Raw genomic sequence first — 21,977 nt, forward strand, 5'->3', positions numbered from 1 at the left:
CCTCCCACCTTAACCATACATGACGCCCCAGCATACAACAGCTTCACACAGTTCACAAAGCTCTTCCCAAACCCAAACACAGACATCACATTAAACAGATACTCATGATCCACTCTATCAAAAGCCTTCTCTTGATCTAAAGAGACCAGTCCAAAGTTCACATTAGAACCTCTCGACAAGTCCAACATGTCCCTAATCAAGAACAAGTTGTCCGTGATTGAGCGTCCCGGTACACAATATGTCTGGTCCTTGTGTATTATAGAGTCCAGATGGGACTTCAGTCTGTTAGAGAGGACCTTGGCAAATATCTTATAGTCCGCACAGAGTAATGCCACAGGCCTCCAGTTCTTAAGTTCACACAAGTCCCCTTTTTTGGGCAGGAGAGTCAGTGCCGCCCGACGGCAGCTCATCGGCAACTCTCCTACCTCGACGCATTCACGCAACACGCAAAAGAAATCCTGTCCAATAGTTCCCCAGAATTTTTTGTAAAACTCCACTGGAAGTCCATCGACCCCGGGTGCACGACCGGGGGACATCTGGGTTACGGCCTCTGCCAGTTCATGTGACAACATAGGAATGTCCATTTCATCCCTCTGTGCCCGAGAGAGCTTAGGGAGTCCTGCGAACAAGACCTGAGCACACATAGGATCACACATTTCTGCCCTATACAATTCAGTATAAAACTCCACAGTCCGCTCCCGCATCTCCCCCACCACAGAGGTCACCCGCCCATCAGACAGCCGTAGACAATGCATACCCTTGGCTTCACTGCTCTGTCTTTCCAAACCAAAGAAGAAGGAGCTGGGAGCATCCATCTCCTTTAGCATGGAGAAACCTAGCTCTTACAAGTGCTCCCTTTGCTTTAACCTGGAAAAAACTACCCAGGTCCCTACGTAATTCGGCTAAGTTAGCCTGGAGGCCTACATTGCCTTGCCCCACCATCTCTACCTCCATCTCACTAATACACCGCTCTAGTTCCCCCAATACTCTCCTAGCCTCTGAGGATGAGAGAGCTGTGTACTGTTGACAGAAAAGACGAATTTGCACTTTCCCCACATCCCACCATTGACTCAGAGACTCATACTCCTCTCTTCGCTGCCCCCATCTTTCCCAAAAAGTCTGGAAACCTGAGCAAAAAGTGGCATCTTGTAAGAGCTTTACATTGAACTTCCAATAAGATGCCTGCCGGGGCCCTGGTGAAATAGACAGCCGAGCCATGGTTATGTGGTGATCCGAAAACCCCACTGGGAGAATGGTAGCACCCAGCAGCCTATTGCTCTGATTCCTGGACATGTAAAAACGATCAAGTCGAGCTGCACTCACCCTAGCCCCAAAAACCTTCACCCACGTATACTGTCTTGTGTTTGGATGTTTAGTTCTCCAAACATCCACTAGGTCAAACTGATTAAAGATGTCCCTTAACACTCCCACTGACACTGAATGAGGCTCTTCCCCATTTCTGTCTTTTGTAAAATCCATTGTACAGTTCCAGTCACCTCCGATCACCAGCGTCTCCTCAGGCGCTACTTGTGAGAGTTCCTGTCTAAGACTCCCAAATAGAACCCCTCTTTCTCTCCCTGTGTTAGGCGCATACACATTTATAAAGACAAAACCCATGTTGTTAATCTCTGCTTTAACAACAAGCAACCTGCCCCTACACACCTCCTTTGAGGAGCAAATTTTTACAGCCAGACCCGGTGCAAAAAGGACTGCCACCCCTGCACTAAGATTTGTCCCATGGCTCAACACACTTGCCCCTTTCCACCAGAGCCCCCAATCAACTTCATTCACCACATCACTATGCGTCTCCTGCAGAAACAACACCTGTACTTTCTTTTGTTTTACATATTCACCCAACACACTCCTCTTTCCCGCATCTCTGGCACCATTTATATTAAGCGAGCCTACCCAAAGAGTCTCCATAAGAAGTGGGAGAAAAGCCAGCAGAGAAATAGACCAATAGGAAAGCTCAAAAAGCCCCAGTGTCAGTAAGAAATTAAACATTTAAACAGTGTCTGAAGGTAAACCTTTACGCACTGTTGTGACCCACTTCCTCAACCTAAACCGTTTCTTGGGTGAGAGGACACCATGCCCCTCATTTCTCATAGCATGTTGTACTGATCTTACAAACTTTCTAGAATCAGGAAAAAAAGCCTCAAGATTAACTTTTTTCCCCTTAGTCTCATTCAGGAACCTTGTCAGTTCTCTCAACGTGTACTTAGACCCCTCTGGTTGACTGGCTGTCAGCTCCGGGCCAATTGAAGAGGAGTCTGAAAAAAATAACTCCTCATCCTCTTCCTCAGACTCACTTTCCTCCTCTTCTCTATCTCCCACCCTGACCACCTGCCCTTTCTCTCTGGTTAGGGCCTCACCCACAGCAACAGGCAACATTTCCATGGTGCCTTTGTCCACACCCTTTTTCCTTTTCCGCTTGACACCCTCCTCCTCCCCCCCTAATCTCTTACACTTCCCCACTATACTCTCCTCATCCACTAGAATAACCTGACTAGACCCAGTATCATCTACACCACCCTCCATAGCATGACTCGGCCCAGCATCATCTGCACCACCCTCCATAGCATGACTCGGCCCAGCATCATCTACACCACCCTCCATAGCATGACTTGGGCCAGCCTCAGCTACCCCACCATCCATAGCTTGACTAGACTCAGCCTCTGCTATACCACCATCCATAGCCTGCCTAGACCCAGCACCCTCTACACCACCCTCCATAGCATAACTAGGCCCAGCCTCAGCTACCCCACCATCTCTAGCCTGACTAGACCCAGCCTGTGCTTCCCCACCATCTCTAGCCTGACTAGACCCAGCCTCTGCTTCTCCACCATCTCTAGCCTGACTAGACCCAGCCTCCACTACCCTACCATCTCTAGACTGACTAGGCCCAGCCTCTGCTGTCTGCATCTCCTTACCCCCTGCATTTTGACCTCGATTTCCCCCATTTGCGCTTGTATCCTCACCTTGTCTACGGCCTTTATGTGGGCACGCAAAGCTCTTGTGCCCCAAATCCCCACATTCAAAACACCGTAGACTATCTGTGCTGGCAAAACCTGCATAGAGACCCTCCCCATGCCTCACTTTAAAATGCACATTTAGCTGTTGCTCGTTGTTGTTCAGAAACATAAACACTTGCCTCCGGAACGAAACAACGTGTTTAACGGCATCTGCCTGAAACCCTGCTGACAGTACACGGAAACCGCTAGCAAACTTACCAAAACGACTCAGCTCTTTCCTAATTTGATCATCCGTGATAAACGGAGGCAAATTTGCCACTACAACTCTTGTTGAAGGGGTAGAGAGAGGTGAAATTGACACCAACACATCCCTTACAAATATTCCGCTAGCAATTAGCCTACCGACCAAATTAGCCCTTTTCATGAACACAACCACAGCTTTGTTCATTCTAGAAGCAGAATGTATAAACTCAGCTCCTACCTGTTCACCGACCGCGAGCAGAACCTCCTCCACCTTAACTCCGTTCTCAGGAACACACCTGAATCCATGCTGTATAGACAGCGTCTCCTCCGCGCTAGGCTGAGAAGCCATTGCGCACACTACACCTTCCAACCCCCAGGAAAGTTACTCTGTCCTCTTCCACCCTAACTTTGAAAAAAAAACTTTGGATACCGCCAAAAACAAATATTGCATTAACCCTCCACCATAGAAAATAACATGTAAAGAAAAGAATCAAGAAAGTTAGTTAGGATAGAGCTTTCCACACCAAACACTCAGACTCCAAAAACACCCAGCATGCACCGAGAGAGAGAGAGAGAGAGAGAGAGAGAGAGAGAGAGAGAGAGAGAGAGAGAGAGAGAGAGAGAGAGAGAGAGAGAGAGAGAGAGAGAGAGAGAGAGAGAGAGAGAGAAAATTTGAAATGTCTCTATTCCTTTGTTTACTGTACATGTTTTATTGTTTATTTCACTTGCTTTGGCAGTGTTAACAAATGTTTCCCATGCCAATAAAGCCCTTTGGATTGAGAGAGAGAGGGGGAAGGCCAGAAAGAGGAAGACAGTATTTTCACCATATAAAAGGGTAAAAAAGAAGACTGTACAAAGCAAGAGAGGCAGGGCAAATAAGCCGGAGAGAGGCATAGTTATTCACAGTGGGAGGTGGAGAAACGCAGTGCCTCTCTCTCTCTACTTCCTAGAGAACAGACAGAGTGTGTGAAAAGAGGAAGAGAGGGGGAGGATCTTTACAGTCAGGCACATGCTCACACAGATATAGTACATACAGACCTATACCCACAGACACACCCATGCATTCTAATGGGCATGCAGAGCTATTTAGACATGAGACACAGCAGCAGTTCCTGTTGTGTTTTTAGATGCAGTAGAATACAGAGTGTAAAGTGACAGTAGTAGTCAGGCCTCTGACCATCTGGTCACTACACACACAGAGAGACAAATATACCAGTACACTGGAGTTTTGAAGTTATGACTGACTTCAGGATGACTAAGAGTGGCCATGTGTTCCTCAGTCCTGCGGTTATTACACGGGGCCAGAGGAGACGACACAGCGATGTAAGTATTTATTCTTACTGTTCTCAATGAGTAAGAGACTGAGGGATTCTGTAGTGCAGATCACTGTGATCTTAGATATCTTTCAGTGTAGTGTTACTCTAAATGCATATTTGATCGACATTACTCTGTAGCAGTCAGAACAGCTGTTCTCACCTGAAGTCACAGCTGTGTCTTATCATTCATATTAATTTGTTGATTTCGCATGTGCACAGAGATTGGTTGAACATGACAGATGTGTGATCAACTCATTTGGTTAGCTTGGTTTTGATAGAACAGTTTACAGTAGTTACAGAGACAATTGAGAGTCTAGTATAGGAGGCCATTAGGTCAGGGTTGGTCTTTAGTGCAGTTTCCAGTCCCATCACTGTTACTCATTATCATGTCAGCACCTCTCAATGGTCTGTTTGTCTCTGGCAGATAGTTCAGTCATCCTGCACGTGCAGGCTAGGTTATTACTGCACAGTCACAGATTTGGTGAGGTGAATATTTGTGTATGAAAAACAGTAATATCTTAGTTTTGGGTTCCGATACACACTGGCAATTTGGTCCATGTTGGTTTGCACTTATGTTTGTTTTCAAGGTGGCAGTAGGATCTGCCAGCGTATCATATGACACTGTTTGTTCACACAGGGAACAATGGGTTGCACCCATGGCTTTATTGAGACAAGCCAATGTTGGTCAGTATGTGTGTATGTGAGTAGTGTGTGTATGCACCCTTTTAGTAAGTCCTGGTGTGCCCATAGTAAATGTATGTTGTCATGTGGAAACATCAGCTTGACACCTCATTCCACATTTGTTACATGGTACAGAGAGGGCCTCTCTGCACAACAATCTGGGCTATCATTGGCTATGTGACGCTCTAGCTCACAAAGGCTTTAATTGGTAACTCCCCTAGCCGATGCGTTGTGGTCAGGGTGGAGCTGCCCAGCATCAGGGTAGCAGGTTCTGTGGAGAACAACTGCCTGGCTGTGGCTATTACTTCTCTTACTCTGTATGAATGTCTCTTATCTGGGATAGAATGGATCCTGCAGTTAATGGGAGCTGATAGTGGAGTTGTACAGTAGACTTCTATTGATTGTAAATGAACAGGGCTGGCAGACGGAGGGTAATATTAGAACCAGTTTGTAAAGCCAGGTATCTCATTTGTTTTCATTTGCTGACAGACATCTACTCTCCCCATTCCATGTTGATCTAATAGGCTAAGTGTATTACGGTCACTCATCAACACACCTTGAGTATCCAGAGTTAACACACAGTGCAAGGAAGTCAGCTGAGGTGGTTAGTGGCTGTTTTCAGCCTTAATATTCATCCACCGCCTTTAGAGGCACTGGGCTGCACTCCTTCAGAGGAATATATATGTTTCCAGGAGATTGTTTTCCAGTGTGGAGGAGCAATTCAGTGAATACTGAATGGAGTTTCAGTTGGGCTGGTGTTGTGCTGGGGTGGTGTGACAGGCCTGGGAAAGAAGTGCAGCACATCGATGCCATGGAGGAGTCAGAGGCAGGTTGTAAAGAAAATAGGACTTGGATCAGCAAAACTCCCAGCTCCATATCCACAAATGTTTTGGGATGAACACAAGAGAAATCTCATGTGAAGACCACTGCAGAGCCAGCATATTTTACCAGTCAGTAAACCACTCTCCCTCTTCGATTTGTCTGTCTCTCTCCCTCAGACCTCGGACCTATTTGCAATGATCGAGAGGATGCAGGTACAGTAAGTGGTCTGAGAGCTCTGCTGTATACTATCCTCACTGCTTTGTCTTCTTTGTAGTTTCTCCTCTGTGCTCTGAGAGGCCGAGATGGAAAGTGTCTTTGTCCTGTTTCCGGTTTACAACATTTGTGCTTTATTTTTTGTGTGACACTGTTAGGGTTTAGAAAGCCAGCTCATATTCTTATTCGTTTGATGAGCACAGCGTAGTAGAGTATATAAGTGAAGCAGATCTTAGATGGTTTGATGAATTATGAGTGCTACTACTATACTGCATAATACGTACTGGGTCTTCGTATTGGAATATTCCCTCTGTATCTACGTTATCAGCTCAAAGAGCTATCAGCCTTTAAGAGCCTATCAACGTCTCTATCTCTATGTGTAGCAAAGCTAATTCTAAGCTATAAACTGTCCCTGTTGGAACAGTGACCAATTAGCTCCTTGTGTGAAGCACTGGGCCTTTTAACTGCTTCTGTTTCAGTTACTTTACTCACTCTGATTATCTCAATGGTGTTTGTTTATATGTATCTCCATTAGCTGTTGCATAAGCCCCAGCTACTGTATTCTTCCTGGGGTCCACAAACATAAAAACATAAAAGCGCAACATAATACACTACAAAAGAAAAATAATAGAACATAAACAAATACATATCATACATATTATGCAAATCCAAAACCAACTATATACAGAAAATGCGGGACGTTAAGGTCGTTTGCCGTGAGGTGCTGCTTGATTTGTCTTTTAAAGCTCAACTTGCTGTTCGCTTGAGCAAGCTGCGACGGAAGAGCGTTGCATGCCACCACTGCTCTATACAGTACTGTTCGATGCCCCAAACACGTTCTGAACGTGGGTACTGTGAATAGTCTGGGATCTGCCTGTTGATGACACCTTCCCTGTTGTCCCCTGTCTTTCACACTGTCACTCCTATGCTTCAGTTACTACCCTCTCTTTTCTCTTCCACTTACATTTGAATTCTCTCTGCCTTTGCTTCCTCATGATGCTACATATGTCTAGTTGATATGTTGAAACAATGTATTGCCCTTCATCTGAAAGCTTCTCATGTCTCTCTTTTCCTTTGTACCTGTAATGCCAAGGTTAGTTATAGAGGAACATTTGATACATTATGAACTTGAATATTAAACATTTTAAAAAGTGAAATTGGAGTAAGAAGTCTAATATTTTGTGCAGCTGTGTGAGTGTGTGTGTACTGTGTATATCACCTGTCCCCTGGCATGCCTCTATCTACCTCCACAGGGCAGCAGAATGGACGAGCAGAGATGCATCCTCCCTCCACCCCTCAAAGTGAGTCTAGGAACGGTAGACTTTGTAACATATCCTCAGCGGGTTGACAGTCTGTATCCAAACAAAGAAATGGTCACTAAGGCCCTGAGTGTCACAATAGGGGATAATTCAGATGTGAATACATTGTTGAGTTTATTGTGTTGGCCACTCTAAAAATTGTGCCGTTTTAGTTGGGTTTCCCACTCAGAGTTAAAGTGGTTTCAGTCTATGATGTAATGTAGGTTCCTTTCATTTAAGTAATGGGCTTTGTAGATTGAGCATTTGTATATTGATTGATTGTGCTTTGAACACAAAAGTCACATGCTGTATTTATGAGGGCACTATGATGGGAAATAGAACAATGTTGTTCATCAGTATGACATGTGATTTTCTCTGCAGACAGAGGAGGACTATATCCCTTACCCCAGCGTTCACGAGGTACAAACAATCTGAAACTGAAATCTGTCTCGCATATAGAGCTTTGTGATACGTCATAAACATTCTGTGTGAACCCATAGTGTGGTAACCCTTTATCTGCTGTTGAATTTAATTCCATGTATTGTGTTTATTTTCATGTAACCGTTAACCTGTGTCATCATGGTTGATATCAGGTCCTGGGTCGTAGGAGCCCCTTCCCCCTTATCCTGCTGCCTCAGTTTGGAGGCTACTGGATTGAGGGGACCAATCACAAATCCAGTGCCACGCCTGAGCAGCAGCCATGTGCTGCCTCCCACATCAAGCTGGAGACCAACAGCATTGCCAAGATCTACAGGAAACAGTTCATGGGCAAGGTGAGCATAGTCTTATAGGCTCCCCATGTTTTTCTGGAGTATTCATTCCAGCTGAAATTGGAATAGATTGAAACTGAAATGGAAATAGAAGGAAGTATGTTTTTTGCTAGCTCAGATTCCCTCAGCTTGCTTACATAACAGGGTGAGCCTACATCCATTCATTATCCTGGGGGGAGACTGTGTTTCTAACAAATGAAAGTATTTTCTGTATTTACCACTGTTAGGTTGGAGGAGCTTCTGTCTGTTTGAGCAGTGGAGCTGAGGGGGACTAGGCCAGTCAGAGAATTAATGAACAAGTGCCTGAGGCATGGATGAGTTGTTATTTGAGGGGATCTCCTGGTAATGTCTCTATAGGAACACTTTAACTACTACTCCATGGACACTGCCCTGGGCCACCTGGTCTTCTCCATGAAGTATGACGTCATCGGGGACCAGGAGCACCTCCGCTTGCTGCTAAGGTAACAATTATCTTTATCTCTCCCCTGCCACCTCCCTCTCTACACATTATCTCCTCTCCTGTTTCTTTTCTCTATTGCCCACTGCCGTTCTCCCCCATCCTCTTATGTCTCCAGCACTCTCTTTATTTCTCTCCCCATGTGCCGCTCTTTTCCTCTCTCTCTCTTTCTTTCTATTTCTTTCCCATGAACCTCTCTCTCACTCTCTCGCTTTCTCTCTCTCTCTCTCTCTCGCTGTGTATTTCTCTCCCTTTGTGGCCTCCTCTCAGGCTCTCTTCACCTAGTGTGCAGTACAAATACTGTTCCAGGACAGTATAGTCAATAATGGACTGCAGGCGCTTGACCACCATGGAGTGCTCAATAACACCTGACCCAGAGTAGAGGAGAGGGCATCGGTCTGCTTCAGCCTCTAAGCAGTCCTGTCCACATTTCCATCCCTATCGAGGTCCACTATGTGGTCAGAGAGAGGTTAATTTAGCTCAGGGTTAGCACTCTGGCCTTAAACACAGGCCACTGATATTCTCAACTCCTCCCCGTTATAACACTAATGATAAAGTAGCAAGGCGGGAGGCAGCACTCAACGCTCCATAAAAGCTGTGAATGAATTTTACAACCCTAGAGAGAGGACTCCAGCAGTAGCGGCTGTTTTTCCTCCTCCCACTTGATGGAAGAAAGAAGCAGGCGAGCGGGTGGCCCACCTGCTGTCTAATGATCAGCTGGGCAGTTTCCATGCTTCTGGTACAGTCACCACCTCAGTTACGTCAAATACCAACATTCACTGAGTTGGCTCAAGACCTATACTGAGAAATGACCCATGAAGACAGAAAATATTGAGACGGGGCTCTCTATTCCAATGTGGCCTGAGTTTGCAGGTGGTGTATGGCTGAGAGTAGTTGTGTTAGTTAGTGTGCTCAGTTTGCAGGTGGTGTATGGCTGAGAGTAGTTGTGTTAGTTAGTGTGCTCAGTTTGCAGGTGGTGTATGGCTGAGAGTAGTTGTGTTAGTTAGTGTGCTCAGTTTGCAGGTGGTGTATGGCTGAGAGTAGTTGTGTTAGTTAGTGTGCTCAGTTTGCAGGTGGTGTATGGCTGAGAGTAGTTGTGTTAGTTAGTGTGCTCAGTTTGCAGGTGGTGTATGGCTGAGAGTAGTTGTGTTAGTTAGTGTGCTCAGTTTGCAGGTGGTGTATGGCTGAGAGTAGTTGTGTTAGTTAGTGTGCTCAGTTTGCAGGTGGTGTATGGCTGAGAGTAGTTGTGTTAGTTAGTGTGCTCAGTTTGCAGGTGGTGTATGGCTGAGAGTAGTTGTGTTAGTTAGTGTGCTCAGTTTGCAGGTGGTGTATGGCTGAGAGTAGTTGTGTTAGTTAGTGTGCTCAGTTTGCAGGTGGTGTATGGCTGAGAGTAGTTGTGTTAGTTAGTGTGCTCAGTTTGCAGGTGGTGTATGGCTGAGAGTAGTTGTGTTAGTTAGTGTGCTCAGTTTGCAGGTGGTGTATGGCTGAGAGTAGTTGTGTTAGTTAGTGTGCTCAGTTTGCAGGTGGTGTATGGCTGAGAGTAGTTGTGTTAGTTAGTGTGCTCAGTTTGCAGGTGGTGTATGGCTGAGAGTAGTTGTGTTAGTTAGTGTGCTCAGTTTGCAGGTGGTGTATGGCTGAGAGTAGTTGTGTTAGTTAGTGTGCTCAGTTTGCAGGTGGTGTATGGCTGAGAGTAGTTGTGTTAGTTAGTGTGCTCAGTTTGCAGGTGGTGTATGGCTGAGAGTAGTTGTGTTAGTTAGTGTGCTCAGTTTGCAGGTGGTGTATGGCTGAGAGTAGTTGTGTTAGTTAGTGTGCTCAGTTTGCAGGTGGTGGTGTTTCACAAACACTAATATATTAAGTCCAGCATAAAAAATGGCGAAGATCAACTTAATTTAATCAAATCTAGAACTGATATTGTACATATTGGATCTACTTCATATTTCTGATGAGTTACTTTTATTGATCGTGTCTTAGTGTTAAACATGGCTTTACATATTTAATCACTTTACATTTGTATCCAGGAATTGTTGAGCGCAGTGCTCATTCCACTAACACTAATTGGAGGTAAAGCTGAAAGCATTGTAGCTTAATGTAGTTGCCTCTGTCAAAAGTGGATCGCATGATGTCACTAATTGTGAGAATGGGTGGTCTCATCATTGATTGTCATTTCCCAACGGTTTTCATATCCGTTCATCATGATCCATTACACCTCAAAGCATATCAAATTGTTTGATACTAATATAGAAATGTGCTTTTCATTCTTCAAACATGCATACAACATTGTGTAAAAGTATCGTAAAGTTGAACAAAACAAAATGACCCACAATCCTCTGAAAACAGAGCCACATGGCAAGTTGTTGGAAGAACTTAAAATTCCTAAGATGAAAGGAAATATTATGAAAATTGAGTAAGTTAAACACAATTTCCCTTGTAGTTGTTTTTACACACAAATAGTTGTTTATATTATGCATTTATCTTATGTTGAATTCATTTTTTTTTTAGGTTGGTTGAACAAGTGAAGTACTAATTATATTCAAGTAAATATTTTTATGGCAAAATAATGATATTTTCAAGAATAATTTAATAACCACCTGAATAATTTTGTACAGTTCCGGTCTGAACAGTTTGTGTTGCTCATAGTTGGCTGTGGCAAGGCAGGCTATGCAAATCACCATTGTGTCCCCACAGCATCCAAGGGAAGATTCTCTACAATAGTTCTGCATCACATTTGCATCAGCAGGGATGTCAACAAAATTGGAAGAAAACACATTTGAAATGGCACCAAACACATTTGAAATGGTCTTGACATGGAAAACAAATATAATCCCCTCTCTAGAAACAGAATGGTGAATATCTATGTGACTGTTCTAACATTTTGTCTTTTAGGACCAAATTAAAAACCCACCATGATGTGATTCCTATCTCTTGCCTGACTGAGTTCCCCAACGTGGTCCAGATGGCCAAGGTAGGATGACAGAGCCTAGAGGACATGTTGTGGACAATGGTTGGAAAGGGACTTCATAGATGTGGAGTTGAAACAAAAGTTATTGTATAAAGTTGCAATGGCAGGAGGAAAAGTTGAAAGTACATTTTTATTTTGCAGCTGGTGTTTGAAGAGGTAAACGTGGACAGATTTTACCCAGTCCTCTACCCGAAGGTAGGCTCTGTATTCATCGTGAAATGTACAATGGAGTAGCAAACTATTTTATTACTTTTGTATTATACAGTAATATTATGGTCCAGCAAGGAGCATTTATTGCTGTATTAATGTTGTATTTCTCATCTATTTATGATCCCCCCCATCACTGCTCTACATTGATGCTACACTATTAGAAAAAGAAAACGTGCTACAGTATCTAGAACCTAAAAGGGTTCTTCGGCTGTCCCCATAGGATAACCCCTTTGTAGAACTATTTTTGGTACTAGGTAGAACCCTTTTGGTTCCAGGTAGAACTCTTTTTGGTTCCATGTGGAACCCTTTCCACAGAGGGAACCCTTTTTTCTAAGAGGTAGTCACCTTCACCTTGACTCTGCTGAATGTACTATCATTTTCCAGGCCTCAAGGCTCATTGTCACCTTTGATGAGCATGTCATCAGCAACAACTTCAAGTTTGGAGTCATTTATCAGAAGTTTGGCCAGGTGAGTGGTATATACCCTGTGGTAGTAAAATCATATAAAGTCATATATACTGTATTTATAACAGTTGATGGGTTCCTGAATTTGGAGTATTATTATAACTGTGCTACTCATCATTGCATGCCAGCTTGGCCACTGAGCTTCTCCCTCCCCAAACTAAGAGGATTTGCTGTGCTTCCTCCTGTGGAACTGTTGAGTTCAGATGTCTTACTTCCTCTTCACGGCCTTGTATTTCTCCCTGCAGACCACTGAGGAGGAGCTCTTTGGGAACAGCGACGAGAGTCCTGCTTTTGTGGAGTTCTTGGAGTTTCTGGGCGACAAGATTGAGCTCCATGACTTTAAAGGGTAAGAGTGGGCTTAGAAAGGCATTGGCATGGCAGATGATAGACTGGTCATGTCTCTTATTGATTACAATTTACTTTGACATGACTCCCTGGGTGATGACACTGCAGTCTTTCAGCCCTGGAGATAATACATCTATGTTTATTACCGTAGTTCTGTTGTTATTCTCTCAATTTAGAGCAATATAATATTCTTAGTGCTACTGACATGATTGAGTGGAAGGGAATAAATGCCCTTCGCATTCACTGCATGATGGATGAGACAGAGTGGTGTGGATGGGCTGTCTGGTTGCACTAAGACTGAGACAACCTGTGCTGCTGCTGTAACAGTCTGGTTCACACTCTGGCTCTGCAGGTTCAGAGGAGGACTGGACGTCACCCATGGCCAGACAGGAACAGAGTCAGTCTACACTAACTTTCACAACAAGGAGATCATGTTCCACGTGTCCACCAAACTGCCATACACAGAGGGAGACACCCAGCAGGTAACTGTCTCAGTCAACTCACAGGCCCTATCCTGTCTGTCATTATGTCTGTCAGTAGCTGTAGATTGGCTGTAAATTCTATCTACTTAATTTCTATTGAGTAACATCACTGGGTAATAAGTACCGGTTTGTAAAATCTGTGGCAAAAAAAATTTGCCCGAGGGACTAGCCACCATAAACAACACTATTATGTTTTTTTACTGTTATTCTTTTCTCCTGTTGGTGTCCTCAGTGACCCTGTCTGCTTTGACCTGAAGGGGCTATTTTTCATGACAAGTTGTAACTTCCGTGAAGATGGATGTGGAGTAGCTAGGCATGAGCAACATGTAGTTTCCAATTTGATGACAGTCTGGTGGCTTAATGCTTTATCCTGCTGTTTTGAGTGATTTTAGCTACCTCACCTTTCCCCCTGGGAGAATCATCCCAAGGAGAGTCCATATTCTCAGCAGACGAATGAGCAACAGAGCTGAGCCATGTGGGCACAGAGAAGATAGCCTTGTAGGCAAAGACGAGCAGAGATTCAGTGTGACACCAAAGAGATACAGGCAAAGATGAACAGACACAATGTGTTGAGAGGAAGAGGAAGGGAAACAACTAGCAGTCCAAAGTGGAGGTTTACTTGGCGTTGAGCCTGTGTTGAGATCATTATTGAGTGTCTGTGTTTCACCATGGTTATACATGACAGCTCTCACTCCCTTGTTGTCCATCTGCCCTCATGCATAGTGGCTGTTCTGGTACCATCTGGCCCCTACTGGCCCCTGTGTGTGTGTGTGTGTGTGTGTGTGTGTGTGTGTGTGTGTGTGTGTGTGTGTGTGTGTGTGTGTGTGTGTGTGTGTGTGTGTGTGTGTGTGTGTGTGTGTGTGTGTGTGTGTGTGTGTGATTATTGAATAGATATAAAGCCTCTATGATAATAACAACAACGTCTTCCTTATTTCTTTAGAGCTTGAAACAGATGGTTGATTGTTCTCATGTGTAACACACAGTGCCAAAACACAGGACTATAAAGCAATTCAGCAGCTAAAGCCCTAAAAATAAATATTTGCCTTACTGTTTTATGCATACTATCAATATGCTCTGTGCTATTTTATGGCAGAGCTTTGCTCTGCAGTGAATGTCATTAATCAACAGGTGACTGATGACTGATCAGTGAGTCAACACATGTTAGAGAGCAAGTGCTAAGCTGTAGAGGCCTATAATCACAGTGCAGGGAAATATGATCTCCCAGTGACCAAAATGAGGTTGAAAAGAGGCCCAAAAATTATCAAAGATTCCAGTCACCCTATTGACCCAAGTCATAGACTGTTCTCTCTGCTACCGTACGGCAAGTGGTACCGGAGCGCCAAGTCTAGGTCCAAAAGGCTCCTTAACAGCTTCTACCCCCAAGCCATAAGACTGCTGAACAATTAATCAACAAAAGACTGCTGAACAATTAATCAAATATTTTTTACTTTAGTTTATTTAGTATATATTTTCTTAACTCTATTTCTTGAACTGCATTGTTTGTTAAGGGCTCGTAAGTAAGCATTTTCACGGTAAGGACCTGTGGTATTTGGCGCATGTGACAAATAAAATTTGATTTGATTAGATTTTCCAGACGTTGAAATTAGGTTAATTTTCGGTTCTGAATTAAAGTTGAAAATACGTATTTTATAGAAGTTGAAAATACGTCATTTACGGACTTTGAAAATATGTATTTTACGGATGTTAAAAATACTTTTTTTACGGACATTGAAAATACGTATTTTAAAAATGTTCTTATTATTGTAATGAGCTCCACTCCCAAACAAGACCAATTTTGGTCGGTCCGGACCGGAAGTCTATGTGTCACAAGTTTGGACAGCACAGTACTGCACAGTACAGCAGAACACAGTACAGTACAGTAAAGTTTAGTTCAGTAGAGTACAGTACATTAGAGAACAGTACAGTAAGGGACAGTAGTGCTGAGAGATTACTACTTTTTAAGGTCGGTTCAGTTTCGGAAAATTATCACAGTTTTCAATTTCGGTTTCGCAATTTTTTTCCAACATTAAATGTATGCATTATGTGGGTTGAATGTTGTAACAACACAGAATAAAACAATTAATAAAAGTCCCATGATGGTAGTGACTGCCCATTACTGCTAATCACTTGTTAAGCATAATTTATTCACATTACTTTAATAAAAATGTTCAATTGTTGTTTTTAATACATTTATTTTATTTGATGAATGTATTATTTCATTCCAAATCATCATCATCTCTCTATAGAGCTGCTGCCTATGCTGTCTGACAAAATCACTATTTTAGTAGTTCGTCAAAGTAAATAAGGCATACTTTTATGACTGCTGAATACCAACTATCAATCACTTAGATCATGTATTTTCAGGTAGAGATACCTTGTGAAGCAACTGCTCTCTATCCCTCTCGATCACACATTGTTCTGTCTCTTCTCTCCCTCTCCATGTCTGCCCCACACTAACGTAGCAGGCTTAAAATAAACATACAGACCGGACAAGTAGGCGTGCAATGGATTATGGTCATTGAAGTTAATTACCACATTTTCTGCACTAGACTATGTAGAATATGTGCCTGTTGGAATCTACAACTCCCTACGACATGGCACAGTTCGAGCTTGATCTGATTTACCTCTAGAGAAACTACGCAATGCGCGCATTGAGCTCATAGAAAAAACAGAACGAAATGGAATTCAAATAATTCATGCAACGTCAATCGATTAGTTGTTTAAAATAACCGAAATGTTGGTAATCGCTCAGCACTAAAGTACAGTAAAGTACAGTAGGGTACAGTGCAGTACAATATAGTCAATTATACTGTACTTTACTCTACTGTGCTCTTCTGTACTGTACTCTACTGCATTGTACTGTACTGAAGTATATATACTCTACTTTACTGTACATTACTGTACTCTACTGTAGTGAACTATACTCTAATTTACTGTATTGTACTGAACTGTTCTGTTCTGTACTGTACTCTGCTGTGCTGTACTGTACTGTGGTGTACTGTACTCTGCTGTGCTGTACTGTACTGTGGTGTACTGACTGTCCACACTTCTGAAACTTAGACATCTATGATTTGTTCAAATTTGGTCCGGTTCAGATTTGAAGGGACGTCTGTGGACATTGAAATCAAGGCCAGTCAAGGTCTTTTCAAAGTCCATGGACACCAGATGGTGCTCACTGGGCTGTCCCTTTTAGTCTCCACTCACTGAATGGGCTATAGGCTGCCCTATGCCTTTCAATATGCATCACATGACCGCAATTGTTACTTGAAAACTTATTTTAGAGAGATGTTTCATACTTACAATTAGTAAGCACAAATTGTTTCTGTACTATGCATTTAGTGGAGTTTTTACCTGTTTAATTAATCTAGGTGTTCTTGGCTGACCTTAATGCAGTGATAAAGTTTATGTCCATAATGGAGACACTGTTGTTTGTGCTGTTGTGTTTGCAGCTGCAGAGGAAAAGGCACATAGGCAACGACATCGTGGCCATCTTGTTTCAAGAGGAAAACACGCCCTTTGTGCCAGACATGATAGCCTCCAACTTCCTGCATGCCTATGTGGTGGCGCAAGTGGAGAATGCCTGCTCAGACAACGTCACGTACAAGGTACTATAAGCCTAGGGACACTCCTCACAGTCTATAACCCTGCTCAAGCCTGTATTTTTCAATACATAGAGACTCGGCCCAAGGCAACCTACATATTCCTTACTAGAAATAAATCAGTAACTGACTGCCCATTATCTTCCTCATAAAGGTTTTTAGGGGCTAGCCAGTGTTATGTGATTTGGTGGTAGCATAATGGGCTGTTGTCATTTGGATACATTTCACCTCTCTTCTACCCCTCCAGGTATCTGTGACAGCTAGAGACGATGTGCCTTTCTTTGGACCCGCTCTACCGGACCCGGCCATCTTTAAAAAGGTGAGAAGTCATGAATCTAAGTAATGCATAAACTAGGTGAGCCCATGAGAGGGACAACATGTTCATGTAGCACTTCCTCCTCCCCTTCTCTCCAGGGACATGAGTTCCATGAGTTCCTGTTCACTAAGCTGATAAATGCGGAGTACGCCTGTTACAAGGCTGAGAAGTTTGCCAAGCTGGAGGTGAGAGCATGAGCGTGCCACGGCATGCTGTACAGTGTGGGGGCGGAGTCACGTGGCTCTCGCTGCTCACTTTACTATGACGTCTGTCTGTGTGTTTGTAGATGCTGTATGTGATGATGAATGACTGGATCGTGTTGCTTTACATGCTCATTACAAGTGTGTGTGTACACGTGTGTGTGTATTTGTGTGTTGAACAAGTGCACGCACAAGTGTTTACATACGATTGATTTCTATAGTTCTGACTGGCGTAATGTGTGTTGTTGTCAGGAGCGCACACGGTCGGCCCTGTTGGAGACGCTGTATGAGGAGCTACACATCAACAGCCAGTCCATGATGGGCCTGGGAGGGGACGAGGACAAACTGGAGAATGGGGGTGGAGGGGGGGGGGGCTTCTTTGAGTCCTTTAAGGTAACCCTCCACTATACGAGGTGCAAGCTTAATCGGGCACAAGACATGCATGAGAGAGGTTGAATATTATTTCCTGGAAGGGATTCTGGGTATTCAAACATGAAAAATAATGCACAGTAAAGGAAGCGCCGTTGAAGATTCCATAATTAGCTGTTACCCACTTTTAGTGTCATGTGACCAGGCGAGGATCATGGAGCATCCCTGTCAATGTGCATCCTGCAATCTGACTCTATGTCCTTCATCAATGACCATTAGGGTGGCTGAGCGTGGAGTGTGGGCAGGACAGTGTGCCATGGCAGTGGAGGAGCTGTGATTATGTGTCTTTGAAGAACGCTGTAATTGACTCTCATTAGCGAGCTGATGACGCTGCTCGCATGGCAACCCATGTGCCACTATGCACTTTTCCTCTCTGGCTCTGTCTTGTCTGTCTCTCTCTTTCTTTTCTCTCTCTCTATGTCTATCTAGCGCCACACATTTTATTTTTTATTTAACTAGGCAAGTCCATTAAGAACAAATTATTATTTACAATGACGGCCTAGGAACAGTGGGTTAACTGCCTTGTTCAGGGGCAGAACGACAGATTTTTACCTTGTCAGCTCGGGGATTCGATCTAGCAAACTTTCTGTTACTGGCCCAAGGCTCTAACCACTAGGCTACCTGCCACTCCACATCATTCATGGATGAGTCTATTGAGCACCTGCAAGACATTGAAGGATTATATCACCCTCCTCTGAACACCCACTCTCAGACCTCAGACTTATTTTACACTTTCCTGTCAGTGTGAAGCACTGGAACTGTCTTACACTAATAGACATCTTCTCTCTTTTGACCTCTCTTTCCCTCGCACTTATCTACACTGCCCCCAAGTGTTCAAATACGGTCCTGCATGATCTCCATCACTGGTTATCATTAGAATCAGGGTTTGTGTGGTTAAGGCGAGGGTTAGGGTCCATACACACTTACCGACCGTGTCTCCTCGTCTCTCTCTGTACTCTGTAGCGGGTGATCCGCAGCAGAAGCCAGTCTATGGATGCCATGGGCCTCAGTAACAAGAAGCCACACACTGTCTCCACTAGTCTCAGCGGCAGCTTTACCGAGACCCCCAAAATCCCAGGGATAGTAAGTAACCCTTTTGGTTTTACCAGAGGCCCACGTGGGCCTAAGTACTGACTCCCCTGTAGTAAACACTGACCCTCCCCTAACAACACTCAATACATTCATACCCTATCCTCTCAGCCCTGTGGGATTGGCCTAGACTGTCTGTAGCAAACGCCTTATTCCTCCCATCCTTGTCTATCCTACCTGTGCTCAAAACCCTTTATTTAACACACTGTTTCATATATGTGCCCCCCACCTTAAACCTCATATCCGTCACCTCCATAGTTTGCCATTTTCCATGGCATTTTTAAATGAACCACTGTTCATTTCACGGTAATGATTGTCATTTTCATATCATGATAATGTTATACAGTCATGCTTAATCTTAAACCATATTCATTTTCATATTGTGAAACCCAGTTCACAGATCTGTTGAGGCGTAAAAGTAGGCGCTAGTGCACCTTTTTAAAAGTGTTTCTTATGTGAATGATCCCAAAGACCCTTTCTGCCCTTTTACAGACTTAGTGGGCTTTTGACTCAGACTCTCATAACATTTTGAATCCAGATTTGCTTTCTCTGACAACCTGAGAGCCAGTTGAGAAGAGATGAGTTGAGCTGTCTGACTACCCAGAGTCCCTCCCTTGTTACCTTGCTGGCATGAGTGTTGCATGTGCTGCTGTAGCCTCTTTATGCAGCCTAGCATTGTCGCTGCATGAAGCCTATCTGGTATGGAGCTGTGGCTGGCGGCCAGTTGTGAAGACGAGAAGTTAGTACACAGTCTCCTGTATGAATGTACCTATTTCCACTGTGTGACACACACTGTTGCAGAATACTCTGACTGGCAATCCAAAGAAACAGCTGCTGTTTTTCAATTAGTTCGCCAAAGTAAATCTGCCCTTTCACATACTAACTCTTTGGATTGTGACAGACCCTCCTGTATCTCTCTCTATCTGTCATATTTTATTTTAAAAAGCCATAATCACGATAAATTGACTAAATGATCATGATAACGTTAAATTGAAGGATAAGTTTAATGCATTGTGCACCACAATATTTCCCTTAAATTGTATTTTGAATGTTGTTCCATTAACGATCGGCCATATTAGCAAACTGATTTCATTTTAAACATCACACTTCTCTAGTAAAGGCTACTTATCGTAGTGAACAATATCTGCAAAATGTCCACGATAAGCTGTCGGTATGGTCGGTGTCGATACTTTTTGGTTTATCATCCCAGCTCTACCAAATACAGTACGTTATGCCACTCTGTGGTCTCAGACTCTAGTCGAGCTTTCAATATGAATGGCCTTTCAATGTGTGCTCAATATGTCACCTGTCTTCTCTGTCCTATGGTATACAGTGGGGAGAACAAGTATTTGATACACTGCCGATTTTGCAGGTTTTCCTACTTACAAAGCATGTAGAGGTCTGTAATCTTTATCATAGGTACACTTCAACTGTGAGAGACGGAATCTAAAACAAAAATCCAGAAAATCACATTGTATGATTTTTAAGTAATTCATTTGCATTTTATTGCATGACATAAGTATTTGATCACCTACCAACCAGTAAGAATTCCAGCTCTCACAGACCTGTTAGTTTTTCTTTAAGAAGCCCTCCTGTTCTCCACTCATTACCTGTATTAACTGCACCTGTTTGAACTCGTTACCTGTATAAAAGACACCTGTCCACACACTCAATCAAACAGACTCCAACCTCTCCACAATGGCCAAGACCAGAGAGCTGTGTAAGGACATCAGGGATAAAATTGTAGACCTGCACAAGGCTGGGATGGGCTACAGGACAATAGGCAAGCAGCTTGGTGAGAAGGCAACAACTGTTGGCGCAATTATTAGAAAATAGAAGAAAATAGAAGAAGTTCAAGATGATGGTCAATCACCCTCGGTCTGGGGCTCCATGCAAGATCTCACCTCGTGGGGCATCAATGATCATGAGGAAGGTGAGGGATCAGCCCAGAACTACACGGCAGGACCTGGTCAATGACCTGAAGAGAGCTGGGACCACAGTCTCAAAGAAAACCATTAGTAACACACTACGCCGTCATGGATTAAAATCCTGCAGCGCACACAAGGTCCCCCTGCTCAAGCAGGCGCATGTCCAGGCCCGTCTGAAGTTTGCCAATGACCATCTGGATGATCCAGAGGAGGAATGGGAGAAGGTCATGTGGTCTGATGATTCAAAAATAGAGCTTTTTGGTCTAAACTCCACTCGCCGTGTTTGGAGGAAGAAGAAGGATGAGTACAACCCCAAGAACACCATCCCAACCGTGAAGCATGGAGGTGGAAACATCATTCTTTGGGGATGCTTTTCTGCAAAGGGGACAGGACGACTGCACCGTATTGAGGGGAGGATGGATGGGGCCATGTATTGCGAGATCTTAGCCAACAACCTCCTTCCCTCAGTAAGAGCATTGATGATGGGTCGTGGCTGGGTCTTCCAGCATGACAACGACCCGAAACACACAGCCAGGGCAACTAAGGAGTGGCTCCGTAAGAAGTATCTCAAGGTCCTGGAGTGGCCTAGCCAGTCTCCAGACCTGAACCCAATAGAAAATCTTTGGAGGGAGCTGAAAGTCCGTATTGCCCAGCGACAGCCCCGAAACCTGAAGGATCTGGAGAAGGTCTGTATGGAGGAGTGGGCCAAAATCCCTGCTGCAGTGTGTGCAAACCTGGTCAAGAACTACAGGAAACGTATGATCTCTGTAATTGCAAACAAAGGTTTCTGTACCAAATATTATGTTCTGCTTTTCTGATGTATCAAATACTTATGTCATGCAATAAAATGCAAATGAATTACTTAAAAATCATACAATGTGATTTTCTGGATTTTTGTTTTAGATTCCGTCTCTCACAGTTGAAGTGTACCTATGATAAAAATTACAGACCTCTACATGCTTTGTAAGTAGGAAAACCTGCAAAATCGGCAGTGTATCAAATACTTGTTCTCCCCACTGTACTGTGAGCTCATGTTCTAATTTGCACCTTGCTGTTCCAATGCTACCTGCTGCATGAAATCTCATGGTGACTTCGTTTCTATGCAACTCTCAATCTCTTTCTATTTATCCCTCTTTCTCTTTCTCTGCTTTCTACTGCCCTGTGTGATTCAGTCATTACTTGTC

At 43.7% G+C, this 21,977-nt stretch overlaps 1 protein-coding gene across 7 annotated transcripts in view; it reads left to right on the top strand.

Annotated features, from left to right (window-relative positions):
- The window catches only part of LOC139535663 (rap1 GTPase-activating protein 1-like), a 194,118-nt gene that overhangs the window by 164,415 nt on the left and 7,726 nt on the right, over window positions 1-21,977 (top strand). For 6 of the 7 annotated variants that reach the window (XR_011667173.1, XM_071335320.1, XM_071335322.1 and 3 more), the window contains 14 exons: window positions 7,501-7,548; window positions 7,927-7,965; window positions 8,139-8,318; window positions 8,673-8,776; window positions 11,656-11,734; window positions 11,873-11,926; window positions 12,326-12,409; window positions 12,651-12,751; window positions 13,103-13,232; window positions 16,682-16,837; window positions 17,079-17,150; window positions 17,246-17,332; window positions 17,600-17,740; window positions 18,740-18,859. Coding sequence is in view for 6 of the 7 variants with exons in the window: in XM_071335319.1 (XP_071191420.1) it covers window positions 7,501-7,548; window positions 7,927-7,965; window positions 8,139-8,318; window positions 8,673-8,776; window positions 11,656-11,734; window positions 11,873-11,926; window positions 12,326-12,409; window positions 12,651-12,751; window positions 13,103-13,232; window positions 16,682-16,837; window positions 17,079-17,150; window positions 17,246-17,332; window positions 17,600-17,740; window positions 18,740-18,859 (1,395 nt within the window). In the remaining variant the exon portion in view is untranslated. Of the gene's footprint in view, window positions 1-3,997; window positions 4,539-6,210; window positions 6,247-7,500; window positions 7,549-7,926; window positions 7,966-8,138; window positions 8,319-8,672; window positions 8,777-11,655; window positions 11,735-11,872; window positions 11,927-12,325; window positions 12,410-12,650; window positions 12,752-13,102; window positions 13,233-16,681; window positions 16,838-17,078; window positions 17,151-17,245; window positions 17,333-17,599; window positions 17,741-18,739; window positions 18,860-21,977 lie in introns of those variants that run through there. The other variant, XM_071335318.1, reaches the window with a different exon arrangement.

This window comes from Salvelinus alpinus, chromosome 12 (genome assembly GCF_045679555.1).
Source record: "Salvelinus alpinus chromosome 12, SLU_Salpinus.1, whole genome shotgun sequence".
Lineage (NCBI taxonomy): Eukaryota > Metazoa > Chordata > Actinopteri > Salmoniformes > Salmonidae > Salvelinus > Salvelinus alpinus.